At 44.3% G+C, this 21,844-nt stretch overlaps 1 protein-coding gene across 11 annotated transcripts in view; it reads left to right on the forward strand.

The window, feature by feature from the left end:
* TNRC6C (trinucleotide repeat containing adaptor 6C) overlaps positions 1-21,010 on the forward strand; it is a 1,467,646-nt gene extending 1,446,636 nt beyond the window's left edge. For all 11 annotated transcript variants that reach the window (XM_069654647.1, XM_069654638.1, XM_069654641.1 and 8 more), the window contains one exon: positions 17,563-21,010. In XM_069654647.1, coding sequence (XP_069510748.1) covers positions 17,563-17,923 — 361 coding nt within the window. In that variant the 3' untranslated portion in view covers positions 17,924-21,010. The remainder of the gene's footprint in view (positions 1-17,562) is intronic.
* The last annotated feature ends 834 nt before the right edge of the window (positions 21,011-21,844 follow it).

Consider the following 21,844-nt stretch of genomic DNA (forward strand, 5'->3'; position numbering starts at 1 on the left):
GAAATGTTTCTGGCTAACACAGTCCATTCGTTTAATAGGCATTCATTGCGTCACCATGAAGGTGATGGTCTTCCCCATCTTGGACCAAGATGGTTGCCCATTTTACTGAAGCAGGAGGAGCTCTTGGCCGGTTGGTTTCAATGACTGCGGGGGCTCAAGGCCTTCTCGTCACAATGCATTAGTCTCTCACTGGGTGCGGTGCAACTATGGGCAATTTGTCTGTGTCCACGGTCCTCCCAGGATCAGCAGGAACACACCAACATTTTGGAGCTCAGGAGAATTCAGTTTGCCCCGATTGCATTCTTCCCTTTGCTGGAGGGCAAGACGGTACTCATCCAAACAGACAACAGGACCTGCATGTGTTTTGTTAATACGCAGCGTGATACCGGGCCCCCTAATCTGTGCAAGCTGGGTGAACAAATTTGATAATGGGCACTGCAACACTCGGTCTTGGACCATCCTTGATCCAGGAGTGAAAACTTTGGCGCCAGACAGCCTAAGCAGGCTTTCCCATTTCAATCATATGTCGGAAATGCACACTACAGTGTACCAGGCAGTCTTTCGGAAATGTGTAGTTACTCTGCTAGACTTGTTTGCCTCGGAATGCAAAGCGAAGTGCAAGTTCTTCGATTTGAGAGGGGTTCTAGGTCCTTTATCTCATGGAGTTGTTTCAGAATAAGTGGCCCGACTGGACTCTCAACGCTTTTCCTATATTCTCCTCTTTCAAAAGATGAAATCACAAGTAACGATCAACACGCCATGTGTGACTGAGTCAAATAGCTCCTCACTGTTCACAGGTTAATCTCAAGGTCATTCAGGCAGCCAAAAAGCATACAACTTGCATAGAAGTAAATAGGTGAGGCTTTGCCATCGGTTCATGAACAGGGATATGAATCCATTAAAGTTCTCTGTTCATCAGGTACTTTCTTTCTGGTCAGACATAGTAGGTTTGGGTACGCAAGTAAACTCGCAGGTCATACCAGGCGGCAATAGGCACTTACAGGAGTTCCTCAGACATATCATTTCCAATGTCCATTCAGGCTTTTGTGGGCTTCTTGTAAATGTCTCCACTGCTTAAAGCTCCTCAGTCTGTGTGGGATTTCAAGCTGATTGTGTCGGTTATCTTGTACAAGCCTTTTGAACTGTTGGTGTCGACATCTCATTCTTGGAAATTACATCGACTAGACACAGCGTAATTCAGGCTCTCACAGCCTCAGAACCTCATACCACATTTCATAAGAATAAGGAAGTGATGCAAACTCATCCTAAATATCAAAGATTGTGCCTTCATTTCATATCAGCCAGGAGATAACTGTACCATGGTTCTTGCCGAATTCCCAGTCCTATGCATAAAGGCTTTACACTGCCTGGATGTTCGTGGGGCACTGACATTTTATCTGAAATCCCAGAAGGATGCTGAAAAAGAAACAAGGGCACACTCCAAGCCTAAAAAGTAAAAGTGGCACACAGGAGAACATCACCAGCATGCCAATCGAACTGAGTGGTCACAGAAAAAACATTCCATTGAAGATTACACCCAACCCAATAACATGCACAAGACACTGTGATATGCATGATATCGAGGAAACCTTGTTCCCAAATAATGTTGAGGATATTTATAACAGAATTAGAGGATGGAAATGCTCTACATGAATGGCGCACAAACATTGGCAAATTTACAGCTCTTAATGACAGAAAGGGAAGCAGTATGGAAAAGGAACGTCCATAAGATATGGATTACTTGCCACAGGATGAAGAACAAATCTGAGATGAAGCAGTGTGTCTCTACTGGAGTGTTAAGGCAGTTTTTGTACCATGGCTCAACTCTCAAGGGGGTAGTTGGTCAACACAATGGTACACGAAGTCCACACACACAAATCTAGAAAATACACCACAGTGATATAATGAAAAATATATGCATTTAATAAAGTCACACATATAAGCGATCAGGTTAAATAAGTACTTCCGAGGATACTATATAGTATTAAACAAATACCAACTGTCAACGGCCAGCACCCAACATACAATAAGGGGTTGGGGGGGTAGAACCAGGATACTATACAACACAACAAATAGGTGTGGGAATGAGCCCTAATCACCTTAACCCAAGGCAGGCCCACCACTTAAGCAAGTGCACGTTTATACGTAAAGCAAGTTCATTGTACAATCGTCCAGTGGTGGGCTAGATGATGCTGTAGAGTCAAACTAACCCAAAACTCTCCAAAACACACAAGTTGACACATTATGTATATTTTTGCAACAGTTACAACACTCCCATAGATTTTATTATACTCCACCCCTCCCCTCCCCCACATGTGATGGGTTGGATTTCTTTTGTATAGGTATTAACCATTCTCCGATTTTCTTGTTTCTACATATTGCAGTTATCTTAACTACCACCTTCAGATCATATTCATAGCACACCCCTTTATAGGATTTATCTGTGACATCATCACACAGTTGCACATTCAGATGCAAACGTAATTCATTACAAGTCCCAGCTTGCCTGAGGTCTCCTAAACCCCTACATGTAATTGCACATGGTTTGCACGAATACTTGAGTCGACATGAGAAGAAGGAGAATAAACAGGTTTCCTTTGAGCTGTCGATAACCATCTCACCCACCCCAACTTCCTGACATCTCCAGAACATTCTAATCTATATGACTACCATTCCAGCATGCATGGAACATCCTGTGAAAACGATAAAAACCCATGAGTATCGGTCACTCTGGCCTCGAACGTCACTTCGCCCCACGTTTTTACTGGTCAAAAGAAACGGCTGGATCCCCCTGCAAGCTCCCAGGCTCTATAAATAATTACATCTGCCTTCTGCGAATCTACCAGGCAATAAAAACACTGACCGGTTTGTTAGCTGACCATCTGCTAAGGTCGTAGTTACTCGTTACCTCTCCTCCTGCCTCTGAATCCCTGTAAAACCAGTTGCCCCCAGACGCTCAGAATTCACCTCGTGACTGCAGAGTTTAATCCATTTATGAAAAAGCCCACTACATGTAGATTTACAAATTCCCTGTGTATGTATATCCGTGTGCATGTATGTTTAAGAACTACCATCTCTTCTTTACAATGGGTTCTTCATTGCAAGTTGCCTTCCTCGCATGCACATAATGAAACTCCTTATCACCTAGCTTCTAGGGACTTTGTAGCACATCATATATGGATCATGTTTATATTTAATTTGGCGATTTTGGCATTGATCTTGCTACACATGTGCAAATCTAATATCTATCAATTTTAGCACAAAGTAACACTTGAAGTAACACATCCCATTCACATTTAACTACACAGGATACATACATACATACATAAAATTGCAACCTTGCGCTAACTTCACCACAGACCCAATCACAAATATGGTACGTACAACGTGAACTCCTCTTCATTGTTGGGACCTTTCCTGACCACCCCAACATAGGTAAGCACCTAGTATCATGGACATCTAAGTACAGTGGCCTAACGACACGTCCCAACCCTAGTTTATGTGAAAGGCCCAGCACTTGGTGGCTGTTGAGATGGATTTTCAAAACCAGCCCTGGTGGACAGATTTTTAGGAGGCCCCCCCAGTTTTGGTGAACGGGGAACTCTGATAGTTTAACCAAACCCAATCATGGTAGTGTGGTAGTCAAGGCTTAGTCTAAGGAGAGTGTGAGCATGGCCAGGGGCCCTCAGTAAGTCCACACAGGATAATACATAATAATTCAGTTTGGACCATCCGTTATAAAAATTGCTATTTTTTTTGGCCTTAAGAACATACTGAATATTAACTCAGCAGGTAGTATTATCATACAATAAAAATATATACAATCACCAGTATGTTCATTCAGAATACATCATCAAATAACTTTCCATATAAAACAGGCAAGTGATATAGATGCAATTCTATTGATGAGAACCAGTCACAGGTTCCATCCCTATACTTCAGAAGTCCAAACCCTAAGATGTATGGGGCCTAGTGCCCAAAAGTCAGTTTCTCACAGGTATGCATTCTCTAAAGGGATGCTATGAACTTGTGGTGGTGATTCAGAATAGTTTTGAACTATTTAAAGGTTCAACAACAATGTATCTGAAGACAGGTAAGTTCTCTCTCTTTCAGACCCAAGGCTAATCCGGGGTCAAGATACTTGACTCGGGTTCAATTACCAAATGTAAGTAAGACCGAGATAGGAGACAAAATGACTTCTTTCCAGTGTTATCCTATGAAGGACAGCTCAAGGACAGGCAGTTATTCTTACTCCCTGACCACAGACCCCCAGGCCACCCCACCCCTGCGGCCACCTCTGAACTTTGATTTTCCGATGGGTGGACTGGAAGTCACCAAGAACACAGTCTTCCGTCCTTTGTTCCAGTGAGAGGTGCCATGGGGGTTACAGGTTCGAGGAGTCTTCCGGTCGGGTGCAACTGCATGATACAATCCATGTCGATGAAGAAATGCAGATTCCAATGATGCAGCCCTCTTCAAGACACTTCACAGGATGCAGGAAGGCAAGTTACAGTGACGATCAACATTTGCAGTTGACGACAGCTGTCCTTCCATTCGCCGTCATAGAAGTTGCTCCAGGAAAAAATTTGGGGAGAAGGCGACTTGTGGCACAAGCGGGCGATCAACAAAGATCTGGACTTTAACACAGAATGGCGACAATTCTGGGGAGGTAGGCCATGAGGGAGCTGGTCAAGTATATGACCTGATGAAGAATTTTCTGACCTGAGAAGGCAGGTATAAGACCAATCTACACTATGGCCAAAGAACAAGCGGAATTCTCGTGACACAGCAATTTCAGGGCACTAGTCCTGGGAGCCAAGACTTTTTGCTGAAGACCCGAGGATCATTGTTACAGCCAGCTAGCATTGCCTCAGCAACTGTCCTTGCTAAGCCCTGCTTCTATGTCAGGTCGGTATTGTGTTTTTTTTGCTGACAGTAATTACGTTATGGTACTTTACCACAAAGTAATTACTTTGAATTGTCATCTTTAGTGAATTGTGGCATGAGGGGTGAAAAGAGGGCGTGCAAGGGTTTTGGTGGCAGGTGCAGTATCGAAGGCGACCTGTGCCTGGATTCAGTGTTATGAATCCAGGCACAGATAAAAGGGGAACATGTTCTGATTAAGAGAGACAATGTCACACTGATTTAATTGAGCAACCAGGGTAGAGCACTTCCTTGAAACTGCTCAGCAAGTGGGCATTTGTGCAAAAGGAGAGCGGACACAATAGTGGTACAACATGTCCCATGAATCGAGAGGAAATTATAGGGGTACAACATGTCCCATGAATCGGGACACTTTTCTGTAAATGCAGCTTACCTCCCTCGCCCCCTTCCAAATCTGAATTGGCCAAGGTATGGTGGGTTTCCTTTGTTATGGCCTTGCAGTTGATACATAACTGGGCTACATTGGCCCTACACATTAGCCTATCCTATTCTACAATTTAACAGGTGTCTTGAATCTTTATTCTTGCACAGGCACAGTACCTCTTTCATTTGAAAACATTGGAAAAGAGACGCTTGACTTCTTTCCAAATGTCAATGCAGTCTTGTGTAAAATGAGTATGTCCATATTGCAGTACTTGTTTGTTTATTTATTTGTATTGCGCACCTGGCCGAAAGGCACCTGGGCGCATTTCTTAGGGAGAGGTAACAAGGGAGGTACATACAGTAACAATGAATTAACAATATTGGCAAATACAGTGGTGAAAGACAGATGTACAATTATACAGCGAGGCAGTGTATCCAAGTTGGCACACATATATACACGGGAGGCACAGTTACTCGTATATTGTAAAGTGTTTGCACACGATGAAGGAAGTGATAGTGGGGATACAGCAGATTACATGGTTGATGTAATGAGCCATGATTTGGCTTTATTATTAAAAGCCAGGTAAGATGGTTCGGCTCTCGAAGTGACGAAGTGTGTTCCAGAGTTTGGCGGTGAGGGCAGGGAAGCTAGATTCCCTCCCCCCCACCCCCCCCCCACCAGCTTTCTGGAGCTTGAATCTCAGTATTACCAGTAAGTCGCCTTGCACAGATCTTAGCGGTCTGTTAAGAATGTAGGTGGTGAAGCGGTTAGCAAGATAAATAGGTGCCAGGTTAGTTCTGGATTTGTGAGTAAGTGTAAGAGTTTTGAGTGTTATTCTAGAGGCAATAGGAAGCCAGTGTAAACTGTGTCGTGTGTCAGAAATGTGAGTTTTCCTAGGGATACTGAGGGCCGCCCTTATGGCATTGTTCTGGGTAACTTGGAGCTTGTTGATGTTTCTTTGGCTAGTGCCGAGATATAAGGCATTGCAATAATCAATTTTAGACATAACCAAGGTTCTAGCGAGGGTAATGCAGTTAGAAGCTGTTAACAAAGGTCTGCATGCTGTTATAAGTTTGCAGGTGTAAGCAGGTGCCGAAACAATAGCATTAGTTTGTTGTGTAAGTGACAGAGTGGAGTCAAGGTAGATACCTAGTGTTTTTGTGTCCTTGGAGACGTTGATAATGTTTCCGTCAATGGTGGAAGATTTGAAGGTGGGATCCAATTTACTGAGTCCAGTGTGAGAACCTAAAATGAGTAGCTCGGTTTTCTCATCGTTTAGGCACAGTCCGATGTGCCATCCAGGCCTGGATGACCGAGTAGACATCATTAAGTGCTTTGGAGTCGATGGCATGGTCACCTGTGATGGGGATGAGTATCTGGTTGTCATCAGCATAATTGGTGTATGAGACACCCAGGTAGTCGAGAATGTCAAAAAGGGGCTGTGTAAATACATTATAAAGTGTTGGGGAGACACGGGAGCCTTGAGGGGCTCTGCATAAAACTGGTGAAGGTTCGGCAGATGTGGTCGGTGAGAAGAGAACATTGTTCTGTTTGCTAAGAATGATCTGATCCATGAGGTGGCTTCATCAGAGAAGTGGGCAGTTTTAAGGTGTTGGCATAAGATTTGGTGGTTGACCAAATCGAAAGCTGCCGATAGGTCAAGCAATAGAAGTAGAGCCAGTTTGCTTTTTATCTTTTAAGTCCTCAATTTGTGTTGTGAGGTCAATAAGGGCGGTTTCGGTACCGTGTCTAGGACGGAAGCCCAATTACCTGAGGCCAAGAAGTTTGTTTGATTCAAGGTAAGCCTGAATTTGTAGGTAGGGTGCCCTGTCCAAGATTATTAGGTGGAAGGGTATCGTAGTAATAGGTCTATAATTGGCCGGATTGCTTGGGTGAAGGGTAGATTTTTTTAATTAAAGGTATCACCCAGGCATTCTTGAGGTTATCAGGTACAATCACCGATTTGAAGGTGGCGTTTATGAAGGTAGTGATAAATGGGGCAAGTTCGTGGGCAGTATCTTTAAAAATAGGTGCTGGGCAGGAGTCACCTTAACAGTTGGAAGGTTTAAGTTTTTTGATGATACTCGCTACTTCCCATATGGAGAGGGGCGAGAAGCTGAAGGGTTTGGCAGGACGAGTTGAGGATGTGGTGCTAAATGCAAAGTTAAGTGCAGTATCTGGGGTGATGCTGCATTTTTTTTTTTTTTTATTGATTTTTGTTTGTAGGGATGTAACTTTATCAAGGAGAGCTTTCTGTATGTTGGTACACCAGGAGGAATCCGTGTTACACTGGTCTAAGGGAGCTATGGGGGACTCAAGTTCTTTAAGAATCTTAAAGAGCTCTTTCGTATTAGATTCGGCCAACAAAATACGATTATTGTAGGCATCTTTTTTGGCAAGGAATATAGCATCTTTATAGATAGATGAGGCAGTGATTAGGGAGTTTTTATTAGCTTCAGATGGAATGCTTTTCCAGTGTGCCTCTGCGTTTCATGGTTTGGGCTTGTGCAGTTTTAGTGGTGCAATGGTGTTTAAGGCTTTTAGGATGGTACAGTTGTAGGTGTGGACAAGGACTGTAGGGTCAGAGTTAGATGATGACATTTTTATTGAGACGGGGGGAGATTAACGGGAGTAGTTTCTCCTTGGTAATGTCCTTCTAATTGCGAGTGGGGCTAGCGGGTGCTATGTTAGTTTTGGCGCTTAGCGGGGGGACGCTTTGATGGTGAAGATTATTTTGTGGTGGTCAGACCATGGGCATGGTGTTACAGAGGTTCCATGTGTTAATATCCCCGCAGAAATATCGCCATACAAAATATCGCCATATTTTATGCGGCAATATTAAGGCATGGAACCTGCAGGGGACACCCCCCGCTCCCAAAAAAAACAAAAATTACCCCCTCCCCAAAATATCACCTATAGCCGTTCCAGATGACCATATACACGGCGATATTTTTGGTGGGGATAATATGTAGTGATACCGTTACAGACAATAGGTTAATTGTACAGTTCAGATCTGTTAACCAATCGAGGGTTCCACCGTTTGTGGTTGGGTTCCTGAATGTGATGGGTAAATCCAAGAGCCGTTAGGGAGTTGGATAAGTCGAGGACGATGGTATCATTTGGATCTTGGAGACCGAGCTTGAGGTCGCCAAGTAATATGATTTGTGAGTTTGGCTTTGTGTTTGCAGCAAGGATCGTAGATAGATCCTCCGTGAAGGAGGATATGGGTCCTGAGGGCTTATAGATGAGGTGTATTGTGGCTGTATGGTTTAGCGAGATAGCTAGATTGACTGTTAGCAATTCCGCAGAGGGGATTTGCAAATGTGGGGTGAGTATAAGGGAGCTTTTGAAAATAATGGCGATACCGCCACCTTTAGACTGATTGTTATTCCTATTGCATCTGATAATGGTGTAGTTGTCTGGTATAGCAAGAAAGTCCAAGTCTTCTGTTGTGTTGAAGTTGGCAATGTAAATGGCATGAGCTGAGAGTGACCTGGCATTGATTAGTGCAGCTTTGATAGGTAGATTTTTGGAATTGGTGGCACTACTGTCTTGACTAATTAAGGGGATGTTTTGCGCAGAGGTTTCAGTGCTGGTCCCGGTAGTGGGGAGATCCTGGTTGGTATTAGTGCGTAAGTGTAAGTGGTGGGCTTTGTGGCAGAATCTGGAGCCAAGTCTTAGATTTCTGAGGGGTGTGGCACAAGGTTGGTTAGGCGTTGGTTTGGAAGCAAAATGTTGTAACCAGAGGGCTGGCAAATTCAGGTAGCGATTGAAATCTGGCCTGGTGATTGTGGTCGGGAGCACTGGATTGTGCACATGCAACTTGGAGGAGGAGGAGGAGGAGGATGATGATGATGATGATAGTAGTAGGTGATAGAGGGAGGATGTAAGGTTTGTGGACAGTTCTGAGCTGTCAAGGTTCTGTTGTGTGAATTGTGGCTGGGCAAAGTTACTTACGAACAGACTGTCAACGGTTGTGATGGGAGTATACCAGGTGGCGATAGGTGTGTATAGTAATGAGATGAGCGTAAGGTATGACCATTCGGTTTACACATTGTAATGTGTGGTATAATCGTATATGAACTCTACTAGAAAGGCAAATAGAGAGGTAAAGTTAATAAGGCAAGTTGTTAATCCAAGTGGGTAATCGGGTAGCTAAGGTAGTCTGGTTCTGCAACTAGAGAAATACGCTAGACGCACGGTCTATGTAGGGAGTATGGGGGCTATGTCTGTCTGGTGATTGATTAGATGTAGGATGCTAACCCAAATGCATAATGTGATGGGCAGTACATTTTAGAATAAAGTGAAAAAAAAGTTATACTGAACAACGCTAGTATTGAGATGAATATAAGTTGATGTAAAAGCATGGCATGGGTACGATGGATAGATCTATGTGCATATGGTCGGGTATACGTAGTACATTGAAGTAGATGAAGTATGTAGAATGGGGGGGTGTGGCTACGAGGGCCATGTAGGAGGACGCGATCTGGAGGAGCTCCCGAGATCCTGTAATGATCCGGGCGAAAACGTGCGTAATGATGGGCCGACGACCGCTGAAAATACACATGTCGGTGTGTGAATGATCGGGCCACGCGGGGTGAACTTCTGGATGGTGCTGGAAGAACGGCGGCAGAGATCTGTGCGGAAAAGATAAGGAGTGCCGGAAACGAAAGACGACACAAAATGGCCGACCAATGTCCGGAACAAAGGAAGGAGCAGGCCGCACGGTGACCGAACGAAAGGGGCGCACTGAGTGCACATTTGTCACTTTTGCAAAATACAGGTCCTCTGGGTCATGTCGAATCGAACGGTGAGGCCGAAGGCGAAACAGCCCACCTTAGACGACTTTCCTAAGACGTCCCCGGGTCAAGACAATACCAAGAGCAGGGACAAGCCGCCTGCAAGCGGCATGACGACTTCAGGCGCTAACCAAGAAGTCCTAGCTGCGATTGCGGACTTAAGAGCGGCCTGGGAATCTAAACTCAAACTAGCCTTCACTGAACTGAAAACGGCACTGGATCTCGAGGTCGGAGAGGTGCAGGAGGACGTTAATCTACTCCGACAGGATGTCCGGGCCTTGGCGGAGCGCACGGAGTCCCTTGAGAAGGAAGTTAGCCTGAATACTGCGGATTGCGCCTCCCATAAGGCCGAATTGCATGCCCTGATACCAAGAGTGGGCAACTTGGAGAGCAGAGCGGAGGAGGCGGAAGGACGAGCCCGACGAAACAACATCCGCATCGTGGGCCTGCCGGAGGGATTGGAGGGCCATGATCCCACGGAATTCATTGAATCCATGCTACTGCAAGAGATACCCGGAGGAGCCCTATCCCGAGGATTTGCAGTGGAAAGGGCACATAGAGCTCTAACAAGGAGGCCGCCGCCGGGGAACCCGCCTAGGCCGGTGATAGCCAAAATTCTTAACTACCGAGATCGGGAGAGGATATTGGAACACTTTCGTAAGGGAGGAACGATTACACGAGGAGCGGCAAACATCACGGCCTACCCGGACTATACCCTGTCTGTGCAGCGTAGCCGCATGAACTTTGGGACGGTAAAGCGGAGATTGAGAGAGGCGGACCACAAATATATGTTACTGTGTCCGGCAAAATTGAAAGTCATTCATAAACACAAAACTTTGTTTTTTGAGACCCCGGAGGATGCCGTGGGATGGCTCGATGCGCAAGGATGTCCCCAAGAGTCAGAAGTTCGGACGGAGAAAGAGCACGGAAGAGATAAGTAATGCACGAAGATGGTGCCACAAGATGGCGCGGCACGTGGGACTTGAATATAGTCGTTAGTCTGACCTTCTCTACTGAAGGTTGCGCAATTGCACTAAATGTTATAAGCACTGTAGTTATTATTGAATTAACGGGAGCCTTACAGAGCGGTTCTCTCTACCCCACAACAATTTTAGTTAAGTGGCCATTAGGGCGACTTCACCCTACTGAGCTCTGTGCATTGTTTGGTGCTTGCGGGGCTAGATGTGGGGGCGCCTGAGTTCCGAGAATGGAGCTGGGCAACAGTTGGGGTGTGTGATGTTGGGGAAGGGACGGGTGGGGGGAGGGGAGGGAAGTTGGGAATTTGCCGTGTACATAGTTATGGGGAGTTTGAGCTGGTATGAGAAGCTACAAGCAAAGATGGAGAGCTGTATCTGTATCACGTGGGCAAAGGGGAGTCGCTACACGGAAGGCAAGAAGACACTCATGAGCCATGGGGGACCTTAAGATCATAACATGGAATGTCAGGGGACTTAACAGTTACTTAAAGAGAAATAAAGTCATGATGTACTTAAAAAGACAGAAGATTGATATTGCGTTGTTGCAGGAAACACATTTGACCCAGCAAAAATTGGAACTGGTGGGGAAGAAGTGAAGAGGTACTGTAGTAGGCTCTCCGTATTCTGCCTACGCTAGGGGAGTGCTGGTCTGGGTAGCAGCGCATGTTCCGCTCCAACTTACACAAGAAGTGGTGGACACTGAGGGGATGTTGGTCATATTAAAGGCTTTGGTGGAGAATAGAGAGGTGTGCATTATAAATACGTATGCCCCCAACCAAAACACTGCGACGTATTTTAGAACCCTGTGTACTCATCTGGGCGCGTGTATGGGAGGAGCGGTTATCTGGGGAGGGGATTTCAACTGCGTGCTCAACCCAAAGGCAGACAGATCTGATGGGAAGATTGATAGGCCCACCCCAGCGGCCAGGGTATTGCAGACATTACTAGATGACTTTGGGCTGGCGGATGTTTGGAGACTGAAACACCCTAATGAAACACAGTACTCGCACTACTCAGCTCCGCAGCACCTGCACACGAGGCTGGATTACTTTTTTTCCACACCAGATGTGGTATAGAGACCACCCAAATAGACTATAGAGCGAGGGTCCTGTCGGACCACTCGCCTCTGGTGCTGAGCTGGCAGTACTGCCGCCCCAGGGCGCGGATACCGACATGGCGCCTCCGGGCGGAGGCGCTCCGAGACCCAGTCTTCAGGGAAGATATCAGGGATGCGATCACACAGTACTTTGAGGTAAACACAGGCAGCGTAGATTCAGCGTGCACGCTCTGTTAAGCCTTTAAGGTGGTATTGCGGGGTGCTGCTATTACTAAGTCAAAAGGCCTACAGGGTGGGGTCCTAACGGAACTAGAGGAAGCGGAAGAGAAACTGGAGCGCGAAAGCAACAGGGCGGGAGGGGATGCAGAACTTGTACTCGAGTTGCAGCAAAGGTGCGCAGAGCTTTGGGGAAGGCTCTGCAACCTTAACTACAAGAAGTATGTCGAGAGGCAACATGCAGGGGGGGATAAAACTGGCCGCTTGTTGGCATGGTTATATAAGAGCGAAACCCCCAGGCCCCCGATTAGGACAATAACTAGAGAAGACGGGGAGGTGGTTGACACCCAGGAGGGAGTCAACGAGGCATTCTTGGACTATTATAAGACATTATATGAGGACAGAGGAGGGAACAATCGGGAGGAGATTAGAGAAACTCTAAAAGACATGGAATTACCTAAGATTAGTGATGAAGAAAGGGAGGAGCTGGACGCACCGATTACCTCAGAGGAATTAGAGGAGGTGGTGAAGCAGCTGCCCACCTGCAAGACCCCGGGCGCGGACGGATTCCCTGGCGAGTTTTACAAAACATATAAAGTGGAAGTACTCCCCCCTATGCTGGAGATGCTCAATGAGTCTTTTGAGATGGGTCGGCTACTGGAATCGCTCAGAGAAGCATTAATTGTGCCGCTCCCTAAGCCCAACAAGCCAGGGCATAGCTGCGGCTCCTATAGGCCGTTGTCAATGTTGAACCAGGATAGCAAGATCTTGATGGCGGTCCTGGCCAATAGGCTTCGAAGGGTTATTAGCAAACTGATACACCCGGATCAGACAGGTTATGTCCCCAACAGAAATATAACCCACAACCACAGGCGACTCCACCGGGTGATTGAAGAGGGAAACAGGAGCGCGGTGGAAATGTCGGTGGTGTCCCTAGATGCAGTCAAAGCTTTTGATTCAGTGAGGTGGCCATGGTTGCTGGCGGGCCTGGAAGAATACGGGATGGGCCGGGTTATGTTAGGTGGGCAAAATTACTATACAGTGAACCACTGGCCAGAGTACGCACAGGATCGGTGATATCTGAGAGGTGCAACTCAGTAGAGGCACCATACAAGGGTGCCCCTGGTCCCCGATGTTATAGATTCTAGCCCTGGAGCCCCTGGCAGTGTACCTCAGACAACAATATGACATGGTCGGTATTGAGGTAGGGGGAGAGAAACACCTAATATCCTTGTATGCTGACGATTTACTACTATATTTGAAATATCCGGAAGAAAATCTTCAGTATATTCTAGAGGTTATGGAAAAGTATGCTGAACTGTCCGGCATATCGGTAAACCCCCAAAAATCGAGCATGTTCCCATTGGGGAGCTACATAGGAGCCCCTCTGGAACGGTTGCCAGTGTTGTCCGTACCTTGGGCGGCTGATTCCTTCCGCTACCTCGGAATAGATGTGTATCATACGGTGGAGGGGGAACACTTGCATAATACCGAGATGGCTGTGAAAAAAATCTGAACAAATATGAAGTTTTGGGAGAAGCTGCCGCTGGCGATGATGGGACGGGGGACGATGCGCAAAATGGTGGTCCTGCTCAGGCTGTTGCATTTCTTCAGTAATATACCATACTTGATACCCAAAAAGTTTTTTGTCAAACTGAACAGCATGTGCAGGGACTTCCTATGGCATGGCACTCGCAATAGAGTGGCGCTATGGAAGCTACAGAACTTCCATGATAGAGGGGGCATTAAGCTGCCGAATTTTGAGGCCTATTATGTAGCTAGTCAGTTGCAATATGTAACCAAATGGCTCTCTGATGAAGTAACTCCTGAATCTAGGCTGTTTGGGCAGGACTGCACCCCGTTTTACCTAAAGGAGATTATCTGGGTGCGTAGACTCGAAATGAAAGAACGCCCGGGTATGCTGTTGCTTGGGTGGAAGATGTGGCACAGGGTATGCCAACTGATGGAGAACCCGTGCCCGTGTTCCCCACAGGTGCCCCTAGTCGCCTTAGCTGGGGGAGACAACCAACTCAGAATGATAATTAGGACCTATTGGGAATTGGTTGGGCTGGTCACATTGGGAGATGTATGGCAAGAAGGGATTGTTAAAGATTTCGAAGAACTGGGAGAAGAAACAGGTTTGCATAGAGGCCAATATGTCACGTATCTTAGGCTAGTGCAGGCTATTCGTAAAACCTGGCCAGAGACTGTACTGGCGGAGGAGCCAGACGTCCTATTGGGAACAATATATGACATATCAGAAGTAGGGCACGATATCTCTAGACTGTACGAGATGGTGATGACCCGGGTGGGGAAGGATTTGACTCATTTGAGGCTTGACTGGGAAGCGGAGTTGGGGGCACAGATGACCGATGGAATGTGGGAACGTGCTATAGGATACCACAAGGTGGTGTCCAGAAACGCCAGATTGCAGCAGATACAATTATACATGACGCATAGAGCCTATATGACCCCGAAGAGAATATCTAAGTTTGTAAACACAGGAAGACAAGCATGCCCAAAATGCGATGAAGGAGATGCTGATATGACACACATGTTCTGGTCTTGCCCAGTGATTGAAGCTTTTTGGGGGGAAGTGGCACGGAAACTAGCGGATAAAGGGGTCACGCTCAACATAGATACGGCCTGGGCCTGCCTGTTGGGAGGGTTTCCCAGACCACGGAATACTAAACATCTTGGGAAACTGAGGGACCTGGCATATGTGCTTGCTAAAAGGATTGCCATGGGCTGGAAGCAGAGCCACAAGCCACGGGTTGAGGTATGGTGGCGGGACTTGCAAAAATGGGCGGAGGCTGAAACGGTGGTGTGGCAGGAGGCATGTAGCAAGTGCGGGGAAGAAGTGGGTAACCTGATGGCTTGGAGAATGTTAATAACAGGACTGTTTGGCACAGTAGTGGATTCTGCAGCTTCGGAAGGAAGCGATACCCAGCCACACGCAGCGGATACAGAATGAGAAACGCAAACAAGCTCTTCAGGGGGGGGGGGATTTGGGGAGCAGTAACGTGCGTTAATTGATGTTCACGAGTCTCTTGTAAATAATGCTGCAAGTTTGGTTTGTATTGTTTTTGTTTTCAAAATAAAATAAAATTAAAAAAAAAAGTATGTAGAATGGTTAGCAAAGAGGTACATAAACTGATATGCAATGAAAGGGTAGTCTAAGTAAGAGGCATACAGTAGTACAAGGAGAGAATGTAACGAGACACGAACCTAACTGGCGGTGAGAGGCTACTGATATCAAAACATATAATAGTTTAGCAGCTTGTGTTCATTTTGATAGCATATAATAGTATGAAGGTGATACATGGCAATATATATAGCGGTCATCAATAGATAGTGCATATATATATGCAATAATTCAGGCGCAACAGTGCGATCCTAGTTAAGTGGTAGTTCGAGCACAGTAAGATAGACTACATACTATAACAGGTGTGGGCGTCCTAGTATTAAACGAAGGACTGTCGCACTTACTGGTTTGTGAAATGGAGTACGCAGGATGTGCACAGTAGTAGACAGTGCACTCGTGGGCATGTAGTTCAATACCTTAAATTATAGCGTGCATAGAGCGAACAAACCATAAGATGCGTGCATGAAGGGGCTTTGCAATGTCACGGTTGAAGCGAGTAACCAGCAGTGGTGAACCACATCTCGAATGAATGTTGTATGAGCAGTAGACGCTCAGTTCTGTGATGGTAGGTGTGAGTTAGTACTTGCGGCAACCACAAGGTGTAAAGGTGCTGGGTGGCAGGGGGCTTACCAGGATAAGGTAGGCGGTCTCGTAGATGGGCGGAAGATGGTGGGAAGCAGCATTGCTGGCTGTGGCTCTGTGGGCTCCAGACAGGCTCATGACAGGATATGAGCCTTGGAGGTGTGCCTTTGCTGGTGGGCCGGCGTTCGACTGCCGGCGAGGGATAGGATAGTAAATAGTAGTCACAGCCAATCGCGTCGTGTTGCTCGCTGAAAGGAGGAAGTTAGGAAGATTTTCTGAAAGCAAAATAGCGAGCGGCCATTTTGAAAGTATCTGATCCTCATGGCTGGCAATGGAGGGCAGCACGAAGTTAGAACATACAGGATGCAAAATCCAGCAAGGAAGGAAAATAAAGGCTATTCAAAGCATCGGATGCATATGGGGCCGATTATGAAGCAGATTGGCAATTAATCCGGCGCCCATGTGGAAGAGGCTGCAAATTGAGTGTAATGCAGTCGAATATTCCCCAAGGCCTACCTTAGAGGAGATGATGCTTCAGAGGCTTCTCTTGGACGGTGGGCACTGCTCCTGCAGTGTGGGAGGTCTGGTTCAACATTGATAGTTTGGGATGGATGATGCCGAAACTATCACTTTCATCCACTCTCTCCCAGCTTTTACAACCGGTCTGGTCCAGTGATCGCTCATGTGGTATCGCCAAAGAGGTTAATTTTTGTTTCATTGTATATTTGTAAAACATTTTTCAGCAAATATAATTAAGCAAGATACTTAGTTTGAAGAACTGTTTTATAATATGTTTGACCTTTCCAATCCGGAATTAGCACACTATAACCACTCTAGGCGCAATATACTTGAGAGTTGTGATTTGTTGTGATGTTTAGCTTTTCCATTCTAAAATTGTTTCTGAATTACTGGGGTTGAACATCTTTAGCGAGAAAATAGGTTAACTGGTCCCAAAAATATGTTCTTGAATGCTAAAGTTTGAAATTGCAGCTTTCAGTGTATACTCTGGCTTATCGTCTGTACATCCAAAAATAGAATTTTAAAATGAATGCTCTCAAAATGGCTTTTGCCTCTGCAGCACCACTCTCATCCTGCCCCTTTAATCGTATTATCTAATATATTGACTCGGCTCTGTCTTTTGTTTTCTATTTAAACATGTGGACAATTTGGTTACTACCCTCTGTGGCCACACACCTTTTACCATTTGCCTCAACTGTCTGTGAATTGGAATGGCTTCCATTTGATTTTCATCTGACATTTTAACATCCTTGTGGGCTCGGTGACACCCGCATTATTTCACAGTTGTCTCTGGCCAATCGTGTACTCCTTTCAGCACTTTATGTGAGCATGCACTGTAAAATGTTAAACTTTGAATAACATTTTCAAACACTGGTTAAACATTTTTTAATTCCAAATGCAGTTATTCACCTTCCTTTAAATGCTTATGCCATGATACATGATCCTGTCTTTCTTTCTAGGTGTGTCCTGGGAAACACTACCATCCTTGCCGAGTTTGCTGGTGAAGAAGAAGTGAATCGTTTCTTAGCACAAGGTCAGCCATTGCCACCTACTTCCAACTGGCAGTCAAACACTGGAAACAGCCAAGCACGCATGGGTCCAGCTGGCAGCTCGCACTCCATGGTGCGCAATGACCCAGGTCACTGGAACACCCCATGTCTGGGTGGCAAAGGGAATAACGAGCTACTTTGGGGAGGGGTCCATCAGTACTCAAGCAGCCTTTGGGGTCCTCCCAGCAACGATGACGGTCGGGTGATCAGAAGTCCGACACCTATGAACACCCTTCTTCCAGGTGATCTTCTCAGTGGCGAATCGATGTAAGGGGCCATGAGGAAAGAACATGGAAGTTTGCAATCATCAGCACTAATGGAAAACATTTTTAACAAAGAAGACTAAAAACAAGCAAAGTGAAACTAACCCTTTCCAGTCTCGGTTTCATGAAGACTCCAGCTTTAACAGACCACTTTGGTAGCCCTTCTCCATAGCACTTCTATCCAGTATCTAAGCTTGAAAGTCCTACCGTGGCCCTTGTGAACTGTTATATGACACAGTATGGGCTGCCCAGTTTTGGTCAGTGTCACTTGCAAAGCTGGTGGTCGTTTTTGTATTTTTTTGTTTGTCCATTACCTTTTTTTGTTCATGTCTTTCTATGTCCGTACAGTGTATTCAAGGAATAAGAAAAAGTATAATGCTGCTTTGCCTAGTAGTATAAGAAGGGCACTTTTTACATACCATGCTGGAAAGGGTTATTTTATTACATTTTGGGGAAGGGCGAGGGGGAACTAGGGAGGCATTTCTGCCAATTTAAAGTGAGCCTGGAGCGATTATGCACATTTCCAGAGGTAGATCCAATAATCAAAAGGGGATTGAGCTTGGTGTATGTATGTGTGTGTGTGTGTGTGTATATGTGTGTGTATATATATATATATATATATACATACATATATACATACATATATATATACACATACACTCAGTGATACAGGAGCAACATTTAAAGCATGGACTTGGACTTGTAGGTGGAGTATGGACTGAAAAGCTTTCTGCATCTACTGCCCCCTGGGATCTGCCTATGCACATTATTTCCCTTGTTTCATGATTTCCCTTCCTCATTTGAAGCTTTTGTCATTCAAACCCCTCCCCCTCGTAAAAAAAAAGAAAATACTTTAAAAAAAGCAACATATCAGACAATGCAGATACTTGAATCCTGCCGGCCCGTGTTAGGGAATGTGAACAGTTTCGAAGTCTGACGAAGTACACTTCCAAGCTGGCATCCAACGGACTTGCGTATATACACATACGCACGCACACACACACACACGTACATGCAACAACAAAGACAAATGGGTTCTAGGAAAACAAATGCTATATATATATATATTTTATTTTAGTTTGTTTTTTTTAAAAGTATGTTGGAGGGTGTATGCATGGGTGCGCATGTGTGCGTGTCTGCCATTCAGTGGAGTGTGACCTCATTTATGATTTTATTTTCCTCCCTCCTCAGTATATGCTATTTTCATTTGCTCATTGGTCAAAAGAGAAAAGAAACGTTTCATTGTTGTTAACTTCTAACTTTGCACTGATCGTTCACAGTCCTTCCTGGAGCTTATCATAAACATTTGAAGAAGAAAACGTGTTAAGGGGCTGATAACAGTTCACATGTAAATGTTTACTCAAGGACTACTTCTTATTGTGTCGATAAAATGAGAACAATTTACAGTGTGTTTCTCTGGAGAATAACATGTATACCTACCTTCTAGCGGCTTTTATTGAGGACTAATGCAAGAAAAAAAAAGTACTTGTGTACTGCATCCTTTTCCCATGGGATTTGCTTTTTTCCGTTTACTTTTGAAAAAGTAGAAAAAAAGAAGAAATATGAAGATACTGCTCTTATCTTACTGCGGCCATAGAAACCTCCCAACAAGTTGGAGGGGATCCCCTGCAAGCAGGACCGTGTACAGCACGTTGGACATTGCCGGTTTTGAACTATTGCAGGAGTCTGCAATTTTGGCTCTCACTTGTTTACAAATTTATTTCCTCCTGTCTCCCCTCAACCCCAAAAAAACTTCCGTACTTTAAAGAAACCTATTTTCCAATCGAAGATATGCTACTTCTGAGCTCGGGGATATGAAAAGTTGTTTTGCTCTTTACACCAACGAAATGTTAAATTCTTTGGCAACAGTGTGTCCTTTTTTTATGAACAGATGGTCGTCAGTTATTTTAATTTTCTTCTCTTCGTCTACTGGCGAAAAAAAAAAAAGAAAACCAGTTTGTGATCATAATCTTGCACATAGTGGAAAAAGTCTCAGGAAAAAGACAATGTTTCCAGAGGAGCAAACTCCACAAAACCATTTCATTGTATTTTTAAGAAAATGAGAAAAAGGAAAAAAGAAGAAAAAAAATGAAAAATTATTCCTAGCACTGAAAAAACTGAAAAAAAGAAACCGTTGAAAAAGAAGGAAAATACGTATTCTGTAGCAGTTACATTTTCACCAAATAATGAACTCATAATAAAAATACAGTTTTGAAGAGTGCTTTATATATATAAAAAAATGCTTTACGTTAAATACAAGGGTCATTGTGTTTGTGATTGTTCTGAACGGAAGACGAGACAATGGAACCACATACTTCTAAAGTATGTTAAAAATACAAAAAAAAAAAAACTTAAACTGAACTATGAACTTTTATGTTCCTTGCCTGCTTTGATCAGGAGAACTTGTGCATTAAAATATAATATTTTTTGTTTGTGACTGGGGGGTGGGTGAATTGAAAGAAGATAAGGTTTTTGTTGGTTTTATCAAAAGTGCTGAATGAAAAAGGACGTTCTGTGAAGTGGTGAATCGAAAAAAGCTGGTTTAAAGGATCAGGAGCTATGCACAAAAGTTTGAGATGTTTGTTTTCCTCCAGTTTTAGTGGTGTGTTTAGCTGAATTACAAGCAAAAGATTATTTTCCTCGGAGTAATAACATCTCATTTCCATTGCACATGTTCTAGAACTGTATATTCTGTATATGTATATGTTAATATCTATACATATATTTAAAATATACTTGTATGGCAGCATGTGTGTAAATTTGTATCTATATATGTGTATGCATATACATTTATATATAGATATATATTTCCATGCCGAAGATTAGTATTGCATTTTGTAGCGAGAAGTACTCCTGACATGTATGGGAGATGAAAGTTTCAATTTCTCAGTGTGTCTCATTTTCTGCCTTGTTCATTTTGAGTTTAAAAATATCTGTAACTCTGAGATTTAAATGAAAAAGAAAAAAAAAGTTTGTGGCTTTTAATGTTATTTCTCTTCATAGAATATGTGATTGTTGAAGACATGCACCAGAAGTTGCTTTCAAAAAGTACAAGAGCTTCTTTGAAACTTAATAAATTGCAGTTTTTCTTGGCAGTTCAAATGGACATGTGTTTCCTTATCTGGCGAATGAAAGTTGTGAATTGGGTATCAAGTCCATGAGACTAGTTAGCAGAAAAATAGCTATGCCCTCTTACTTAAGATTATTCCTTTGTCGTTCAAACCCATCTACCCAACTGAATTGAAACCCGGCTGTATAGCCAGCTAGAGTTGGAACTGCTCTTTTAAAATGTGCTACTTCTTACAAATGCAGTAAGCCCTCGAAGGCATGTGCATCTTTGTGCCAAACCCACTCCATTCAGGTGTTTCCCCCGTACAACTGTTCAGTTCCTGCTTTTATTCCAATGGTATTTGTGGCCTTTTATGTCAAAAGATGTATTTCTTTTTGTTTCTCACTTGTATTATTATGCTTTTCTTTTGTTTTTCCTTTGTTTCTAGAACTTTTTTTCAGGATACACAGTACGTAATCAAACGTCGGTGAAAAATGCATACGTTTGCTTCAAGCCACACCTCAACATCGTCCTGAATCAGATAACTAGTTTCAAGCTATGCACCAAAAGACCTGAACAGTGCCAGCATAAATAATGTGCATGGTGACAGTATTGTTCGCCTGGGAATATCCTTTTTGTTGTTTCCTGCTCATACGTTGCTGAAATTGACATACGTGTCACTTGGCATGATCTCAGTATGCCATAAACAAGGCTAATGTGAGACTCTGTTTTAAGTGCTGTTCAGACTTCAGCCAAATCGCTAAAATTGTTTTTCAGTGCTTCACGCTCCAAAAGTAAGCAGCCCATACAGGAAAGGGCTGTCCAAACACCTGGAACCGAGAGAGCCGCTGACACTTTTTTAAGCCCAGCCATGTTCTTT

The sequence above is a fragment of the Ambystoma mexicanum genome, chromosome 3q (genome assembly GCF_040938575.1).
Source record: "Ambystoma mexicanum isolate Mex_15411 chromosome 3q, UKY_AmexF1_1, whole genome shotgun sequence".
Lineage (NCBI taxonomy): Eukaryota > Metazoa > Chordata > Amphibia > Caudata > Ambystomatidae > Ambystoma > Ambystoma mexicanum.